The sequence below is a fragment of the Pyrus communis genome, chromosome 13, assembly GCF_963583255.1.
Source record: "Pyrus communis chromosome 13, drPyrComm1.1, whole genome shotgun sequence".
NCBI lineage: Eukaryota > Viridiplantae > Streptophyta > Magnoliopsida > Rosales > Rosaceae > Pyrus > Pyrus communis.
The window spans coordinates 5,214,082-5,232,386 of NC_084815.1; the positions used below are offsets into that span (position 1 = coordinate 5,214,082).

The 18,305-nt window shown below is 37.8% G+C and overlaps 3 protein-coding genes across 5 annotated transcripts; 2 read left to right on the forward strand and 1 right to left on the reverse strand.

Annotated features, from left to right (window-relative positions):
• The first annotated feature begins 934 nt into the window (after window positions 1-934).
• LOC137712716 (uncharacterized) lies at window positions 935-6,731 on the forward strand. Of its 3 annotated transcripts, none has more exons than XM_068451853.1 (10): window positions 935-1,054; window positions 1,320-1,427; window positions 2,602-2,647; window positions 2,799-3,866; window positions 3,952-4,243; window positions 4,509-4,718; window positions 4,880-5,053; window positions 5,448-5,645; window positions 5,793-5,906; window positions 6,157-6,731. In XM_068451853.1, exons 4-10 carry the CDS (start codon window positions 2,845-2,847, stop codon window positions 6,499-6,501), a joined length of 2,355 nt encoding a protein of 784 aa, XP_068307954.1. In that variant the 5' UTR covers window positions 935-1,054; window positions 1,320-1,427; window positions 2,602-2,647; window positions 2,799-2,844; the 3' UTR covers window positions 6,502-6,731. The 3 variants fall into 3 exon arrangements, with proteins under 3 accessions (XP_068307954.1, XP_068307956.1, XP_068307957.1); XM_068451855.1 differs by having other exon boundaries at window positions 2,820-3,866; XM_068451856.1 differs by lacking the exons at window positions 935-1,054; window positions 1,320-1,427; window positions 2,602-2,647 and having other exon boundaries at window positions 2,920-3,004; window positions 3,093-3,866.
• A 573-nt stretch (window positions 6,732-7,304) lies between these two features.
• LOC137711936 (glutamate receptor 2.8-like) lies at window positions 7,305-12,518 on the reverse strand. Its single transcript, XM_068451091.1, has 5 exons — window positions 12,245-12,518; window positions 9,898-11,270; window positions 9,286-9,586; window positions 8,766-9,169; window positions 7,305-7,619 (listed from the first exon to the last, which is right to left on the reverse strand). Exons 1-5 carry the CDS (start codon window positions 12,516-12,518, stop codon window positions 7,305-7,307), a joined length of 2,667 nt encoding a protein of 888 aa, XP_068307192.1.
• A 2,724-nt stretch (window positions 12,519-15,242) lies between these two features.
• LOC137713688 (F-box/LRR-repeat protein At3g26922-like) lies at window positions 15,243-17,975 on the forward strand. The gene is made up of 4 exons (XM_068453021.1): window positions 15,243-15,467; window positions 15,727-16,686; window positions 16,771-16,914; window positions 17,486-17,975. The coding sequence occupies exons 1-4, from the start codon at window positions 15,393-15,395 to the stop codon at window positions 17,807-17,809; spliced, it is 1,503 nt and encodes a 500-aa protein (XP_068309122.1). The 5' UTR covers window positions 15,243-15,392; the 3' UTR covers window positions 17,810-17,975.
• The last annotated feature ends 330 nt before the right edge of the window (window positions 17,976-18,305 follow it).

Consider the following 18,305-nt stretch of genomic DNA (forward strand, 5'->3'; position numbering starts at 1 on the left):
TGAATTTTCAATTTAGTCCATAAATTATCAATCTGAGTGAAAATTAGGTTCCTAAATTTTTTTTTTCCAGGAAAATCAATCATTGCAATATAAAAAACTGTCAATTACATCCTTAACATTAAATTTGAAGCTACTATATTCAATTTTCTGTCACTTTAAATCACGTTATTTATATGTGATACACATCGACGAGTAGATTGGTAATTTTTTCATAGAAAAATAGTGTATGAAATTAATTTTGGAGGGTAAATTAGACGTAATGTTCGCATCGTATACGAAATGTTAAGAGTTTATAGGTGAGACAATGATGATATTACACTATAAAGTGTGTGAAGTGACTCAAATTGACGAAAAATTGGATAAAATAACTTTGAATATAATAGGAATGAAATTAGCAATTTTTAATGAATTTAGAGACTTATTTTACTGAAATAATAATTCAATGATCTAATTTTCACTGAGGTGATAATTCAAAGACTAAATTGAGTAAAATCTCTTTTCACCCCCCCTCCCTATCCCATCCACCCGGTGATTAAATAGACTTTTTCATTCCAAATAAGTGTAATGGATTAGGATTCTCTTCTCTCCTCTTTCCATCATTTCCTTTCACATTCTCTATTTTGTCTTTCTCTTTCCATAAAAAATTAGTATAAGATGTTAATGTGTCTTAACCGTGACCTTTCAAATTGAAAGAAAGGAAATGGAAAGAAAAAAAAAAGAGAGAAGATAATCTTATTCCAAATGTAATTCACCAAAACAATGATGGCAGTTTAGGCATACCATACCATACTTACACTCCACGACGCGTAACGGCGTAACGCAACCCCTTAACCGGTACTACCCGGTCACCCAACGCCCACCGACAACCTCTCTCCCGGTCACCCCACTACCCCATGTCCGTACCCCTCACACTGTCACCCCCACCCCTTTTAAATAGCACCTTCCCTCCCTCGAAAATTCCTCACAAAATTTAACACCCCATTAGCTGAAAAGCTCTTAATCGGCGTGAAATTATTGATAATCCCGGAGCGCCCACAGCAAAAATCCCCCTTCGGTAAGTACAACTTTTTACTGTCAGTTACTTTTTTGACTGGTCGATGCTGCCTTTTTCCGGCGGATAGAGACGGCACGCACCCCAAAGCGGGTCCTTTACAGTGTTCTGAGTCGTCTGATCTGGATTCTGAAGCTTTTTCCAAGATCTTGTTGTCGTTTTCTTCTGAGCTTATCGCTTCCGGCGTCATTTGGTTTTGGAATTCGAGTTCTTCAATTGTGGCATTTCCTCACTCTTTCGTGTCGTTTTTCTTTTGTGTTTGGTGCAGTCGCGCGGCTAACGGAGAGACTGCGGCGGGTGTTTGTGTGGTTCAGTTCGGCGTCGTTTTGAGCTCGGATTGCTACATTTCGTTGGATCTTCTCCGGTCACGTTTCTGGTACGTGATTGCCCGTTTCTTTCTTCACTTCAGAAACATCACGTTATTTTACATTCTACGGTCAGGATCTTGCCACGTCGTCAGTTGAACATATGTAGGAAATGATTGTGATTAAATTCAAAAGGGAAAATTACCATTTTTGTTAGTTTGTGATGATTAATTAGGCTAACTTTTTCACTTTTTTTACTTTTTGTTTTGTTGATGTTTCTACAATTTCATCGATTTGACTTGATTCTACTGGTTGGTCAAGCTAAAAATTAAAATTTTAAAAAATTGAGTATCTTTTGTTGGTTTAGCTGTTGCCAGTTGCTAGATCGAGATATATTCATTTTTTTCCACATTTGATGTGGACATAGAATATAATAGATTTGTGTCATGTTTTGATTATTTATTTGATTCCCAAAATTGACAATATTTTTTCGAAAAATTGATATTTTAAACTATTCTAATCTACGTTAAGAGAAGTTTAAGCTCGAACTCGGGTGAAGACGGGCACACTGTCTTAATTAATTAGTATAACAATAGACGAGTTTGACATGTATCATTGTCACTGTTTCGAAATGTGGCCCTCCCGTGCTGTATACGATTCCGATCCTTCTGGTTGGAATTACTGGGATACCCATGTCTTATATGTCGGTGTGATGTAACAGTGATGATAGCATTAGCAATATTGCATTGAAATTCAAAAGGAACTCACCGGGATATTAGAATAGTTTGGAATATCATTTTGATAAAAAAAAAAAAAAAGAAAAAAAAGAAGGGAGAATTGAGCCTTCTTTAAGTGAATGAATAGATATACTTTTTTCTTTTTGTGAGTAAACAAAATATGATTTTGATTTGAGCGATATTGGGGGAGGGGGATCCGAATCTAGTATAGAGGAATCCTTTGCTGTGCGATTCTTATTTACTTGAGCTACAAGTCCCTTGCAATGAGTAAACAAACTTTGTTTGGTCCTTGTGATTGATTTTTTGTCTATCCTTTTGAAGTTGAGAAATGAACGTAAGGCTCTGTGACTGAGACGACCTTTAAATAGGGTAGTCATAAGCTTGCTCTTCATTGCATTTCTTGTGATGCACTCAACGCGCTCAGTGTAGCGCCGTTTTGATTTTGTTGCATGGAAAACGTTGCATAAAAGTCTCCGGTTGATGACCCATAACAATGTCCAATTTGCAGGCTGACCGAAATAATTTTAAAGTTGAAGGAAGTTGCTGCATAAGAGGTAATTGTAATCCCTTTGCTTTATGTTTCTATTGCTGTTTTTGGCTCCGTTTCTTTGCTTTGTTTTTTCGTTTTCAAGTCGTCGCTGAGGAAGTAATAAGGAGAAGAGCTTTGCTTGGTTGTTGATTGTTTTGTTTTCTTCCATGTCACAGTCTTTCGTTGGATTGTTGTAGCTGGAGGAACTAAACCTTGTTAAGCATGAAGGAGGTTGACAAAAGGAAAACCCCAAATACTAAAAACACCAAGCGGACTGGAAGAAGTGAAAGGAGAGACAATAAACCGAATCAAGGGAATAATGGCAAGACATTGAATGGAAAAGAAACTGAATCCAAAGACTCTTATGCTAAAACAGACTCCAGTACGTTAGTAAGTGATTCAAACACGGGCACAGAGCTCTCTGAAGTTAATGAAAACTTGGTTATACATTATGTAGATGATGTCAACAGGTTTGAGGAGGTGCCTCAAGATCTGAAAGCTACTCCAATGACTTCCAAAGAGAACATTGATGACGAGGTGTCAGATTGCGAGACAATGAAGGACTCCGTATCATCTCAAGGGGATTCACCCACCCTTGAGGACGAGAAAGTTGAAAGAGCTTCAAGGGTACCCAAAACCATTGCAAAGAAGAATTCCTCAAAAAGCTCTCATGGATCCAGGGAGAGATCTGGTAGTGAATCTACTAAGTCAAAATCCAAGGGGTTGCATGACACTGCCAAAAAAGTCACTAATTCAAACAACGGGCCTTCGGGAGTTAAAACCAGAACTTCTTCTGATAGTGAAGTTCCTGTTGAACCTTCCTCAGAATCATTTGTGGAGGTTGATGATGAGCCTATTAAAGAGGTAAGAGTAAGTGATATCCTTGATGGGGCCTCAAATGGTGCTCAGACTGTAGAAAGTGACCATGAAATAGTAAATGCGGAAGAAAATGGTGAACAAGAGGTTGAAATAGCTTTGGAACGAAAGATTGAAGAAATGGAAATGCGAATTGAGAAACTTGAAGAAGAGCTGCGAGAAGTTGCTGCTCTTGAAATTTCCCTCTACTCTGTAGTACCAGAGCATGGGAGCTCTGCGCATAAAGTTCACACACCAGCTCGGCGGATTTCTAGACTTTATATCCATGCTTGCAAGCATTGGACTCAGGACAAGCGAGCGACAATTGCTAAGAATACTGTATCAGGACTTATATTGATAGCTAAGTCCTGTGGCAATGATGTCCCCAGGTAAAATTATCATGTTATAGTTCATAGTGTTACAACTGTTCTCTGATTCTGGAAAATGATTTATTTTTTCCTTTTGTATGTTAAGGTTGACCTTCTGGTTGTCAAACATTGTCGTGCTAAGGGAGATCATATCTCAAGCATTTGGCATTTCATGCCAGTCAAGTCCTTCAGTAAAGTTTGCGGAGTCAAATGGGACTAGCAAGAGAAATGAAGTGAAGTCTGCCTCACTGAAATGGAGGGGTAGTTCCGGTAGCAAACAAATGAACAGTTTAATGCAATTCGCTGATGACTGGCAAGAGACAGGAACCTTCACAGCTGCATTAGAAAAAGTTGAATCCTGGATTTTCTCTCGGATTGTTGAGTCAGTATGGTGGCAGGTACGCCTACACAAACAAAGAACCTCTCATTCTTGCTTTTAACAGTTAAAGGTGGCTGGGGTCTGTACATCACGACAATCATATTGTTTGATGGATAAGTTGCATGTTCAAGGTCATTTTTTTCCTTGAAGTGTATACATGAATTTATATAGACTGATGATAATTTTTAATTTTGATTGAAAACTTAATTGTCACTTAACCTGTGATTTTTGTAGTAGCTTTGATGTGCTTTTATGTTTTGCTGACCAGAGTCTTATCTTTTTAGGCTTTGACTCCGAATATGCAATCTCCAGCTGAGAGTTCATCTACAAATAAGACGACTGTAAGGTTGTCAGGACCTGCACTGGGTGATCAGAAGCAAGGTAGCTTTTCTGTCAACCTATGGAAAAACGCTTTCCAGGATGCTTCTCAGCGACTCTGTCCTGTTCGAGCAGGGGGGCATAAGTGTGGCTGCTTGCCTGTTTTGGCAAGAATGGTATGAAATCATTGGATATCTATCTAAGAACCCTCTGTGGTTAAATTTTTTTTCCGTCAGACATTGGAATTTAATTTCAATCACCAAAGTTTCTCATCTTCATCATTTATTCTTCACTAGAACATTTGTATGAGCTTTCCTTTTGCAATGGTGCCTTTTAGGTAATGGAACATTGTGTTGCAAGGCTAGATGTGGCAATGTTCAATGCTATTCTGCGTGAATCTGCCCATGAAATCCCTACTGATCCAGTGTCAGATCCCATTCTTGATTCCAGGGTTCTACCTATTCCCGCTGGCGACTTGAGTTTTGGGTCTGGTGCTCAACTTAAGAATTCTGTAAGTATCATGCTCATTTTCACTTAATTATTTTTCTTCTTTTTAAAACAGAAAGAAATATCCACTTTTGAATGGTTCACATCATTTATAAATGCATTTTCTTAAGGATTCCCAAGGAAAATTGGTAGTTTGTTGCTTAGAAGGCCTCAATATTGCTATTTCTGTGGTCCTTACCTGGAGATTCTTTGTGCCGGCAACGACTAGTTGGGGTTTAGATTGCTCACTAGTTACTCATAAAACCGTATATGTGAATGTCCTCTTCACCATTTGCTTGAATCCATGACAGGGGCATGACCTGTGCCTCCTTCCTCATAATACTTTTAAGTCCTTGGGTCTTATTTTAAAAAAATGTGATTGCTAGATTTAAATAATGAGGAGGCTTCATGTCGTGCAGGTTGGAAATTGGTCTAGATGGCTAAGTGATACATTTGACATGGATGCTGATGATTCCCTGCAAGAAGATCACCCTGGCAGTGAGGACGATGACGGGCAGAGTGGGGATGGTGATAAATCCTTTCTTCTTCTGAATGCCTTGAGTGATCTTTTGATGCTTCCCAAAGACATGCTTATTGATAGTAGAATCAGAAAGGAGGTTAGTTTTTATAATCTCATTGCCTTCTTATTGAAAGGAAATGGCTGTGGTTTTAGTTCAACTGCCTCAACTTATCTGAATTTTCTGGCGTCGTTTTCACCTCTCCTTTTGGGCTGATTCAAATTTGTTTCCTTTCATGTTTACTAGGTCTGCCCATCAATTAGTCTTCCATTAGTTAAGCGGATACTTTGTAACTTCACACCAGACGAGTTCTGTCCAGATGCTGTCCCAGGAGCTGTATTGGAGGCACTGAATGCCGAGGTATACTTTTGCTTTTATTCAGTCTTTTGTTCTGTGGCCTGATGTGTTTTTGCAATTATAACCGTGTAGGTTTGAAACATTTGACAACGTTTTTTCTTGAACTTTTTTTAAGGATCTTCTGTTTAATGTTAAAATGTGAAACCAAATGGACCATATTCTGTAGTTTCTAATGAAGAAATGCGCTTTTGCTATGGCAAAAACAAAATTAACAACGCTGAAGGTTTGACGTACCCTTTCATCATTTCTTCAGAGCATTATGGAGCGCAGATTGTCGGGAGAACTGGCGAGGAGCTTCCCTTACACAGCGGCACCAGTTGTGTACACCCCACCTTCCTCAGCTGATGTGGCAGAAAAAGTTTCAGAAGCAGGAGGAAGTTCGCAACTGGAAAGGAATGTCTCAGTTGTACAACGAAAGGGATATACAAGTGATGAGGAGCTGGAGGAGTTGGATTCACCTCTTTCATCCATCATTGACAAATTACCATCAACTCCAACTATCGTAGCAAATGGAATTGGAAACGGAAAGCATGAGCATACAGTTCATGCCTGCACGAATGCGAGGTATGAACTCCTTCGTGAGGTGTGGTCTGCGTAATTTTCAAAGGAGCGGACTCGACATGTGTATACCCCCGTTGGTTTTCTGGATCATGAAAGTATGGAGAGAACTTAAACAGAGCTGTGAATAATGAAATGGATTTATCAAGAGGATTTAGGCAAAAATGTGGCCCGAGCCATTAGCGTTTACGTATATTGTATTAAGCTGCCATCTGATTTAAATTACTCATACGCAATAAACTCGATCTGGAAGAATCTATATTCCAAATGCATCAGAGAGGCTTGAGACTTGAAAAGAGAAAACTAGAAATTGAAAACGAAATAGTTATCAAACGGGATCTTCATTTCTTCCTTCAATATTTGATATAGATATAGTGAATTATCCATTCCAATCCCAACGAATGCTATCAAAGATGACTCGCAGTTAATTATGATGGCTGGCCAGTGTGGCCCAAATCCCCAACCGGTGGTACTTAGTTAACAAATACTATCAAGGTTCGTTCATTCTCGCCTCGTTTGGTTGGTCGGAATGTAAGAGTGGGAACAAGAAAATGATTCATTTCCTTGTCTATGACATAATGAATTGAGATGCAGTTAACAAGTATAACTTGGTTTTTTCAGTTTCGATCGTATTTGTCATCAAACGACGCACAAGCTTTCATTACGCAATTTCGATCTCTAATTCAACCACTACTACATCAATTCAGTATCTAAATAGCTGGCTGAATTTCATGGATTGCTTCACCATGGGGATTCAAATCACCATGCGGGGTAGGCACTTGTTGCTTTCGGCGACGCCCGACAAGATGTTACTCATGGCGTCTAATGAGGATTCGACTGGACTTATAATGTGAAGGTAACTATCTTGCATAGTTTGTGCCAGAGTGAAGCATTCGGATCAGGGAGTATCAGCAGGTGCCTATTCTGATAGAAGAACATAGCTACATGTACGAGAAGAGCAAATGCTGAAGAAACCCCAACAAGCAAGAATAATCCCCACAAACTTTTGAAGCTAATGGAAGTGGTGGCAGGGTCCCTCTTACAACCTGCATCTTTCTTGAACCATTTGTCCTTGATGCTCTCTATTTTACCTTGCTCTTGCAGATTAGTGATCACCCTTGAAACATCAAGAGTTAGAGGTGAACCTCTTGGGAAGGCCTGCACCCCACCAAATCAAAGAAGGATTATAATCCCACATGCATGAGAAAACATGCATTTAAATAACAAGAAGAATAATAATAATCAGATGACTTGTTTTTGTGTGAGTGTCTTGGAGCTTGGTTCAAATTCAATTTGAAAATTATAGGAAATTAGGTTAAGGTAAATAAATAATTTCATATTTGATGAGCATCTCACAAAGTATGTTAAAATACGTGTAGATTCAATCAAAATCCTCATGAATTCTATACAAGTCAAGTAAACTCCCTCAAAAATCCATGTATTCATAATTCTACACAAGTAAACTCCCTCAAACTCCATGTACAATACATCCCCAAAACTAAAATCTTTTGCTAAAATATCTCTTCATCATTTATCTCTTCTTTAAAGCACAAAATTTTGATTGCCCAAATCCTAGAACTGAAAATATTTTGACCTCAAACAAATTATCACTTTGAGTTAATATATTACTGCAAATGTCATTTGATGAATGAATTTGTAAAGAGCACTTTGATACCATTTCGTTTTTCAGTTTTCACTTTTTTTTTTTCTGAAAATTTGTTTTTGTTTTTTATTTTCAGTTTTCATCCTAAAAACTAAAAGCTACTATTTTGAGTTTCCAAAATTTGTATTGGTTTTTTTTTTTTTTTTTTAAAAAAAAAAGGCTTTTTAGCCAAAATGATCCTTGAGATTTACATAACACATCACTTTGGTTCCTGAGATTTGGAATCAATAGAAGTGGGCCCTAAGTTGTCCATCATCAATCATTTTAATCATTATGTGCAAAATTATGTTAATTAAGGATCAAAATGACAAACATACCCTCAATTTAATAAATAATGTACCAAAATGATTTGACAAAAATTAAGGGTATTTTGGTTATTATATTCTTGTTTAATGGACGTTTTTCAAGGAATGATCAAAATGATTGATGGTGGACAAACTCAGGGACAAATTCTATTAATTTCAAATCTCAGGGATCAAATTGAGAAGTTATGCAAATCTCAGAGACTATTTTGACTAAAAAGCCTAAAAAAGATGAAAAATGCATTGGTTATCAAACGGACCTAAGAGACTCAATGTTTCATGGTAATGCTAGGGAGAATGCATATCAAAAGAGAAAAAGCAATTAGTAGATTAACTTACGAAGGCAAAACCACTGTCAGCATTGAATAACGTTGGTTCAATCATGGTATATTCTGAGCAATAAGTTGAAAGAAAAAGGTTCATGAATGGGGTTTCATCGAAGGCAGCAGAAACACCGCCCTTTTCAAAAAGTTGAGCCAACTCTTGTGTCGATCTGTAGGCCCTAAGCTTTTCCACATGAAACCCTAGTTCATGTGTCAGTAACTCCTGGACAAATGAACCTTCTTGGAAGCCAACAAAGTCTCCATTCTTGAGGAGCTGGCCTACGTCAGTAACGGTTGGTTGGAGCTTTTCGACGGTTAACAACGATGTTAAACTTGCCGTGTAGGTTTGAGTTAATGTGAGGACTACAAAACACCATACTACCACTACAAACCTAGACAAGTTGCTCACTAGTCGCTCCCCTGTGACAAAAAAAAATAAAAAAAATAAAAAAATGTATAAATAAGATTAAAAGAAAGCAAATGGACAATTAATGATGACTAAATAATCTATGGATCCATATGAAAAGAACACGTACTCTGTGCAAAAACCATGGTTGAGAAGGAGAACCAAAAGCTTACGGCAGGCCCGCGAAAATTCTCGTTTATCCGGTGTTCAAGAACCCAGATAACGAATCCAATGAGGATGAAACAACAGCAGGTTATTACCCAAAGCTCGCAAGTAAAAGGCGTCAAGAACACCAATGCACCTTGCCTACTTTTGCTATGTTTGATGGGTACCACCATTGATACCCCAGATTCTGTGTAAGGCAATGTAAAGTCAACATACAGCGACCTATTTGCTCTATTCGTTATGTCTCCCACTCCAGCATCATAGTTCTGCCAAGTAATACATGACATTAGATTTTATGAAGAAATTGGACAGTTTCTGTGGTCTCATCTCTTTTAGCAGAATATATAACTTACTTGCACCCAATGTACCACTACTGATTTTCATGTCTCTCTCGTCAAGGGACCAATTAATCATGTAAAGAGAGAGAGAGAGAGAAATGAAGAGTATTGGTGATATAGGCCTAGTGTATGTAAGTTTCTCTCGACTATAGATGCAGTTAGAGAAACACAAATAGATGTAGTTTACCTAGGTTTTACTATGATGTAACCAAAATAGTAGCAAAGGATAAGCAGTTTACCCCAAGAAACAGTTGAAAGATCAAATCATTGTAGCTGCCAGCTGCCTCACCATTAGGCTTCACGAAAGGGTAAAATTCATAGGAAACAGCATATGGTAATTGTTCGATTGTGGCTTTAAAGACATCAATACAGAATCCAGTGATCATGGTTGTGTTAGTGCTAGGATCAAGTGTCACGTTCACAAGTTCTTTACACCCACGCTTCACTGGAACTAGAATTTTCAATGTATTCCCATGGTTAGGATTCTGCCAACCTTTTGGAATGGTGGTTGTGTCACCAGGCCATATAATAGGTCCAAGACTACTGGCATTGGAAGTGGTAGAATATGTGTTTGTGCTTGTGTTTGTGTTTGTGATTGTGTTTGCAGACTTCATGTTTCTCACAAGTCCATCTTTGGGTGTCCAATATCCAAGTCCTCTGTCCCCATTACCGATCACATTAACCATCTGAAAATCTGATGACTGAAGTTGTCCATTAACAAGAGTAAAATTACCTGAGAGGCCTCTGAATATTGTACTCGATAGTGCTTGGACAAGTTGAGGACCACTTAAAGAGAACCCTAGGGTTTCTAGATCATTGGCTCTGTCAGACGTGTTTGTCTTTTGGAAGCTGAAGTTTTTAGAACTCCCAACCTTCTCCACTGCCATGGCCAGTGCCCCAGCAGTATCGTAAGCCCACAGTCCAAAAACATCCAACTTAACATTTAGAATAGTTGGATTGTCGTTTTGGAATTTTTGCTGCCATCTGACTCTGAAATGTTCAAGCTCCTGTGTATTTGGGATGTAAGTTTTCAAACCCAACACCCCTTGCATGTTATCTACGGCAGATGAATTTATGGAACCAAAAAAGTTTGTCATCCCATCAGTCATTATCCAAGCATAACCTTCACTCATCATGCCTATCTCTTTTGCCTTGGCAAAAACCCTAGAACCAACAGAAGGCAGCATGTGTACTATGAATACCCTTGTTTTCATAGTCATCAAGTGTTGAAGCTTTGAAACAATATGGTCATCAGTGGCCACTGGAGGGATGACACTCCAGTAGGAGATACGAGCACCAACTTCTTGCAAAGCATTACCCAGGTAAGGTATTACTCCCTCTCCAAACTCGTTGTCAACATAGATGAGAACAGCTTCACTCCATCCAAAGGCTTGGAAGATGGAACTTATGGCTTTCACTTGAGATGAGTCATCCTGTGCAATTCGGAAAAAATATGATGTCTGAGAAGTAGCTGGGAAAGGACTTGTTGTCGAAAATGAGATTACGGGCACCTGAGCTTTGTCTCCAAGCTCAATAACGAAGTTGGCCTCTTTTGATGACTCCGGTCCTATGATAATAGCTTGCACTTCAACGTCCCTTATCAATTCTAAAGCTGTTTAAGGGGTGGAAAAGCAGAAATTAAAGTAAATTCTGATGCAGTTCTAAATTGGTACAAAAAAAGTCGAATTTATTTCACCCAGACCTAACGGGGAATAGTCAGTTGGGGTTATGTGGCTCGATATAACTTATAAGCCAAGAGTGTGGACGAACATTAAGAGTTGACAATTCATTAATTACTTTCAGCATTAAGATCTTTTAAGATAAACACTACACCTGATCAATAAGTCCATTGCGCATGATCACCCAAGGTATTGGATTTATGCATTTAATTTGGGAACCATATCGGTGCTGCAGTGTATCGCAGACTTATTAGTAATGGATCCATACTGGTCGAAATTGGTATCCGAACTTTGTTTCTAACTAGGTAGAGCAGGCTAAAGGAAATTCCAGTAAGGTTGGTATGGTATTGTTGTGTTTTAAAACAAAACTGTTTATGCTGTGCTATAAGAATAAACTCATTTTTATTGCTTCACGTTTTCAATTTTTTTTTTCATCCAAAACTGTGAAAATAAGGCTATTTTTAAGTGTTTGCCAAACATCTTTTTAAGCTCAGTTTTTTTTTTTTTTTTATAGCCACTTTTTATAAAAGCACTTTAATACCAAATCAGTACTAAGAGGTTTAAGGGACTATATCACTCTTGAGAGACAATAAATCTAAAGTTCAATTTGATGGTTCATTTCTAGTAACACCAAGACCTGTTAAGATAAAAACTCACTTTAGATGAGTCCATTGAACCTGAACTCACCTTTATTATCATAGGTTAATCTTGGTCAATCTATATAACACGTGACACATTCTAAGAAAGGATAGTAAATGATGAACATGTGGTGAACAAAAACTGAACCCAAAAGTACAATTCCTAGGAAAAAGCAATCGGTTATGCTTCGAAACCATGCATGTAACATCAAAATAATAAAAAAGTATAGATAAAAGAAATGGAAAGATTAAAAGTAGAGAGAGAGAACCTGCAGCAGCTTCAGCAACAACATCTCTCATGGAGTCCCTGGTGTGAAGGACCAGCCTAGTCTTGTAGTAAGCATGAGAAGCGTAGAAGTTAGAGAGAGCCATGTTAACGCAGCTCAAACCCACCTTTCCGAACAAGGAATCAAAGTGAAGGATTACCCCCACATTTACTGGTATCGTTGTGTTTTGTGCCATGCCGGCCATGGCCAATAAAGTCTTAAACAGTAACAACCAGAAGACGAGACAAGAAACATGGCTCATAGGATTCTTGATCATCTTTTAATCTCTGGAAAGGTTTGCAATTCATTGGCACCGACTAAGAAGATATTTATATAGTTATGGAATCATTAATTAATTATGGATGAGGAAGTTTCAAGGAAAACTCGTTCGAATTTCTTTGAAGTTTCAATGTAGGTGGATTACATCTCAGTATTAGTAAAATGAAAGGAAACTGCAATCCGTTGTCCTGACCACAATAATAAATATACAATATACAAGTCAATGAAAATTTGTTTGGCTTTGTTGTTTCATAACATGTGGATGGAGCTTGTACTTTCTACGAATTAATTGTTTATCTTTATCCCTAAACTACAGATGAACAATTAATTGTTTACTTTGATATGTGAATGGAGCTTGGACTTTCTACGAATTAATTGTTTATATATTTTATAGATTTCAGCAAATAGAAACAATAGATTTTCTATCAAAAGTAAACAAAAGACCTTGCAGTTCATGGGAATCTGTTGAGATTTGTACGATATAGCTGTGTTAGGCAACCGGAGTTGTAAACTTGGAAATGTAAATGGACCTTTTACAACCTCGGTGACATATTTATTGTAATATTTTTCTTTTGCACATTGACTTTCTTTACCTTTTTAGGTTTTGTTTGAGAGTTAAGCTTTGTGTCACAATTTTTTCCTTGTATGCATCTTTCCTCGTTTTTTCTATGAGGGTATGGTTCATTCCTCCCACTTATTTGTATGTGTATATTTTTCTATGTCCTAAGTGTGTCGACCATTCACCTTTGGACTGGAGAATGACCCTTTGTGTCCTACATCGTTCTACTCCAAAAGGCTAAAATTGCATAAGCACTTGAGTTCAAACTATCCTTTCAAAAGTTTAAATTTCTTTTATGTATTGAGAAAGCAGAAAAATCAAGAATCAAAGAAGAAAAGAAAGCTAAGAATGGAGAGAAAAGAGTCTTTGTATTTCTGTGTTAATGATTCACAATAAATTCTTACAAGGATATCTCAGCTTATATAGCTCAACTTTACTAACTCTAACAACAACCTAACAACCTGATCATTTAGTTACAACAATACTAACCGATCAAATGCCAAGTCATCAATCCTCAACTGCAAGTCTACCATGTCATTAGTCAGCTGCTAAATCATTAGTATAGTTAATATTCCCCTCAATCTCAACTAGGATTTCCTAGTTGCAGATTGTAACAATACTTCATAAAGGATGGACCATGTAAACCCTTAGTCAAAATATCCACAGCTTGATCATCTGCTGGAACATAAACCACTTCCAAATCACCTTGTGGTACCCTTTCTCACAAAAGTGATAATCTGTATCCAAATGTTTTATTCCAGAATGGAACACATGATTGGCACTTAGTGAAATTGCTGAATGTTATCATAGTGTATCATAGAAGGGTTAGGCAAGAACACATTCAAATATTTTAAAATATATCTTACCTAAGTAATATCTATAGTTGTATGAGCTAAAGCTTTATATTCAACTTCAGTTGTACTTTTTGAAACAAAATTTTGTTCTTAGACTACCAAGGGATAGGATTGCTTCGAAGAAATACTACATACCATGTTACTAATCTTTTGGTATTGAGGTCTGCAACCCAATCTACATCTAAAAATGCATTTAAACTCATTTCTGCAGTTGCTGAGTAACAAATTCCAACCTGAATTGTTCCTTGAAGGTATCTTAGTATTCTTTACTGCTCCTAGATGCAGATCAGTTGGTGTAGTCATGAATTGACATACTGAGTTTGCTGCAAAAGCAATTTCTGGCCTTGTGAAGGTCAAATACTGCAGTGAACCAACTATACTTCTATATGTACTAGGATCTTGTAATGGGGTGCCTTCTGTCACAAGCATTGAGTTGTGGGGCTTGCAAGGAGTATTTGTAGGTTTACAAGACTTCAAACCTGCCTTATGAATGAGATCCTTAATATATTTTGTCTGATTCACAAATATATCTCCATTATCTCTATAATGAACCTGCAGTTCCAGAAAAAATGTATACAATATATAAGGAAATCTCGTTCGAATTTCTTTGAAGCTTCAATGTAGGTAGATTACATCTCAGTATTAGCAAAATGAAAGTAATGTCCCAACCACGATAATGTATATACAATATATAAGTCAATGAAAATTTGTTTGACTTTGTTTGTGAATGGAGCTTGGACCTGATGAAATTGAGGTTCCACCATAAAACCAATTGGCAATATGGGGAGTAGCCCAAGACCATATAAGCACATAGCAAACCTTGTCCCTCACCGATGTGGGACAACTCTCAACACGCCCCCGCACGTGTGGCGGATTTTCAAGCCTACACGTGGACAACAACTGGGTGACGTGGAGCGCGTGTGGCCGTTTGGCTTCACACGAGGACAACCCGCTCTGATACCATGATGAAATTGAGGTTCTACCATAAAACCAATTGGCAATATGGGGAGTAGCCCAAGACCATATAAGCACATAGCAAACCTTGTCCCTCACCGATGTGGGACAACTCTCAACAGGACCTTCTACGAATTAATTGTCTATCTTATCCATAAACTAAACAAAAACTAATATTGTACATAATCACACACTACAGATTTGTTAATTTCTATTTTATAGATTTCAACAAAAATAGAAACAAAAGATTTTCAGGAAAGGAGTCCAACAAAACAAAGGCCTGAAGGTAACAAAATACAAGCACGGCCCAAACAGAACGCGGACAAAGCACAGAGAAAGTCCAACAAGGCTAAACCAGTGAGTCCCGAAAAAATGCGCGGTCCGAGCTGACGCATCAGTTGAGTTTTGAGGGATTGAGAGAGATGAAGACGGCACAGTAGCGTATGAACTGAACCCAGAAAATCCCACTTCCCAAAATCTCAACCTCCATATTAAGATTTGTAAGATGGAAAGGCCACCGTCGGATTTAGTGAAGAAAAGGTTGCAGCGTCGACCACCTTCTCAATTTTCCCAAGACCAGGTAAAATTGCTATAAATTTTGCATCTTTGTTCTTCCCATGTATCCAATTAGTATAAAAAAACAGCATTTTTAATGTTAAAATTCTTTCCCATATATCGTCAGTTCGTCTGATTCGTTTGGTTATGTTTTTCTGATTGGTTCCTCGTACTTTGTCTATGTTTTGTGCAAAATTGATTTAGTTATTTAAGGAAATCATGAAAGAGAGGAGATTACCTGGTAAAACTTAGTCTTAACATTTGTTTTTGGGTTCAATTGATAGGGCGGTGGTTACAATTTGAGAAGTAGGAGGAAAAATAAGCATGAAGACAATAACTTGTTGGATGTGGACCGAATTAGTACGTTGCCGAATGAAGTTCTTGTTAGTATACTGTCTCTCTTGCCACTAAGGGAAGCACAAGCTACTAGCGTACTTTCTAGGCGATGGCAGCATGTGTGGCGCCATGTGCTAGCATCTACTACGACTCTCGACTTTGATGCTGAGAAAACTTTATGCAGTTTGGCTGATCTCAGAGAAGGAGCAAGAGAGTTGGAAATCCGTAAGTACGTCGATTGGGTGAACAGTGTGATGGAACAGCATCAAGGTCCAACCGTTGAGCAATTCAGGGTTTGTTTCGATCTAGATCCTAGGTTTTCAAGTTCCATTGATAAATGGATTCAGTTTGCTATGAAAAAGGGAGTTCAAATTCTTGAGTTGGACTTGTTATCGTATGGTGTTTTTCCTCGGAAGTTTTTTCCGTGCTATACATTTCCGCATGAGCTTTTGGGTATCCAAAAAGATTCCACCTTGAAGCACTTGTGTTCTGACATTCCAAGCCCCAATCCTTGTGCGTGCATTGGCTTTAAGTCCCTCACAGTTCTTAATTTCAAAAGTGTTGATGTGGATGGAGACGTTCTTGAGTACTTCTTGTCGAGCTGTCCTGTTCTTGAACGGTTATTGGTGGATGATTCACCAAATTTGCGTAATCTAAGTGTTGTTGGTCCATCGATTTCATTGAAGTACCTAGTGATACAACAATGCTCAAGCTTCAAAAGCATAGAGATATGTGACGCAAACCTTGTTTCATTTACTCATGTTGGATGTGAAATAAACATGCTTCTTAGGAATGTACCACTTCTTGTTGAGGTATGTGATTATTCATATAAGAGCATACAAGACGCCTTCACCCAACTTTCATGCTGTATTTCTAAGCTAGAGATTCTCAAGCTGAACGGACTTCTGGTTAGTACATCTAATTTGTATGTGATAGTTCTCTTTTCTTTTGTTCGATTTTGTTAAGTGCCTTAATCCTGGTTTGGTTTTCAGTTCCAGGAAAGGAATCGTGTATTCCCTATACTAGCAAACCTCAAGCATTTGGAACTAAAATTTCAAGCAAATGATGCTTTCATCCTTCTACAGTTAGCTTCTTTCATTAAGGCATCTCCTTACTTGCACAAACTTGTGTTGGAGGTATGTATTTTTATTTGGTAGATCACCCATTAAAACTTTATGTACTTTGGTGATTTTGTGTATGAGGTTTTAGTCAAGGGAGCAGGGATGTGGTGTATTGTCCGGGGTTTAATCGTAAAGATATTCAACAACCTATTTGGTAGCAATTTTGCTTCCCAATGAAGATTTTAGGATAGTTGTTTGGGGGTGGGGGAGGGGAGTTAGGGATCCGAATCCAGAAAGCGGGTCGTGGTGCGTCTCTTAAATGTCTTTTACTTAATGTGTCCTGTTATTCAATTCCTTTTAATTGTAAAATTAAGTTTACCACCGTAATGCTTGTGAGATAGAAGAAATGAAACTCTATATCGAACAAAGGTGTCCTGCATATATTTTGAAGTAGAGAATGTACGGATTTGCTAGATTGTCTTAATGGTAATTCTACTGGGTAATCCTATTTGGTAGCTTCCCAAGTTCAACTTTATTGTTCCAAAGACTTGCAGACTAAATGATAGTTCTATTTTGTGCCTATAAACTTCCTGAAACTTTTTGTTCTTGTGCTATTTACACTAATTAAGTTGTTTCCTTACCGCAGTTGTACCCATTATGCGAGAGAAGAGAAATGAGATTTAAGAAACCATCGAAATGCTCCCATCGCTATCTCAAGGTAGTGGAAATTGTAGGGTATGATGGTCGCGCAAGTGATTTTGAAATTGTCAAATTCTTGATACAGAATGCCGTTGAACTGGAGAAAATTGTTATTGATCCCACCGATCCTATCGAACCACATTATTGTTTTCCCATGCACAGAATAAAGAAGACTGTTGAAGAAGTGGTGAGGGAAGAGAAGGCAAGAAATCTTGCAAGGCAGCAGCTTATAGAAGAAGTTCCTTCAACCATAGAATTTGTATGCTTATAAAAAGAGCATTTGCTCAGATTTTCGATAGATTGTATTGGTGATTAACTAAGTAGATAGTGTTTGTAATAAACAAAAATGGCATAGTTAATGAGCATAAATTTTACTGTTGTGCATGTTACTGGTGAGTTAGTATATTTAGCTGATCTCAAGATTAATAGTGACACACCCCGACCTTGATATCTTGGTAGCCGAAATCATGGCGTGCTAGCCCATGCTGGATTGTGATGAAATCATTTTACGCATGTTGACATAACGACTTACATTATAAAGAAAGTCTACCACAAATTTGACAAAACCTCGCTTATTTATAAAGTAAATACTCGGAGAAACTGATAGGATACTAAGATGGGTTATCCAAATTAAGAGATAGGTGTATATTTGGTTAGATCATGGAACCCTTATTAGATGATTGACATTTGTCATGAGATTGGATGATTAGTTAGTTAGGTGGTTATTGTGTAGAAACTTTCCTTGCAAGTCTGAGATAGATATATAT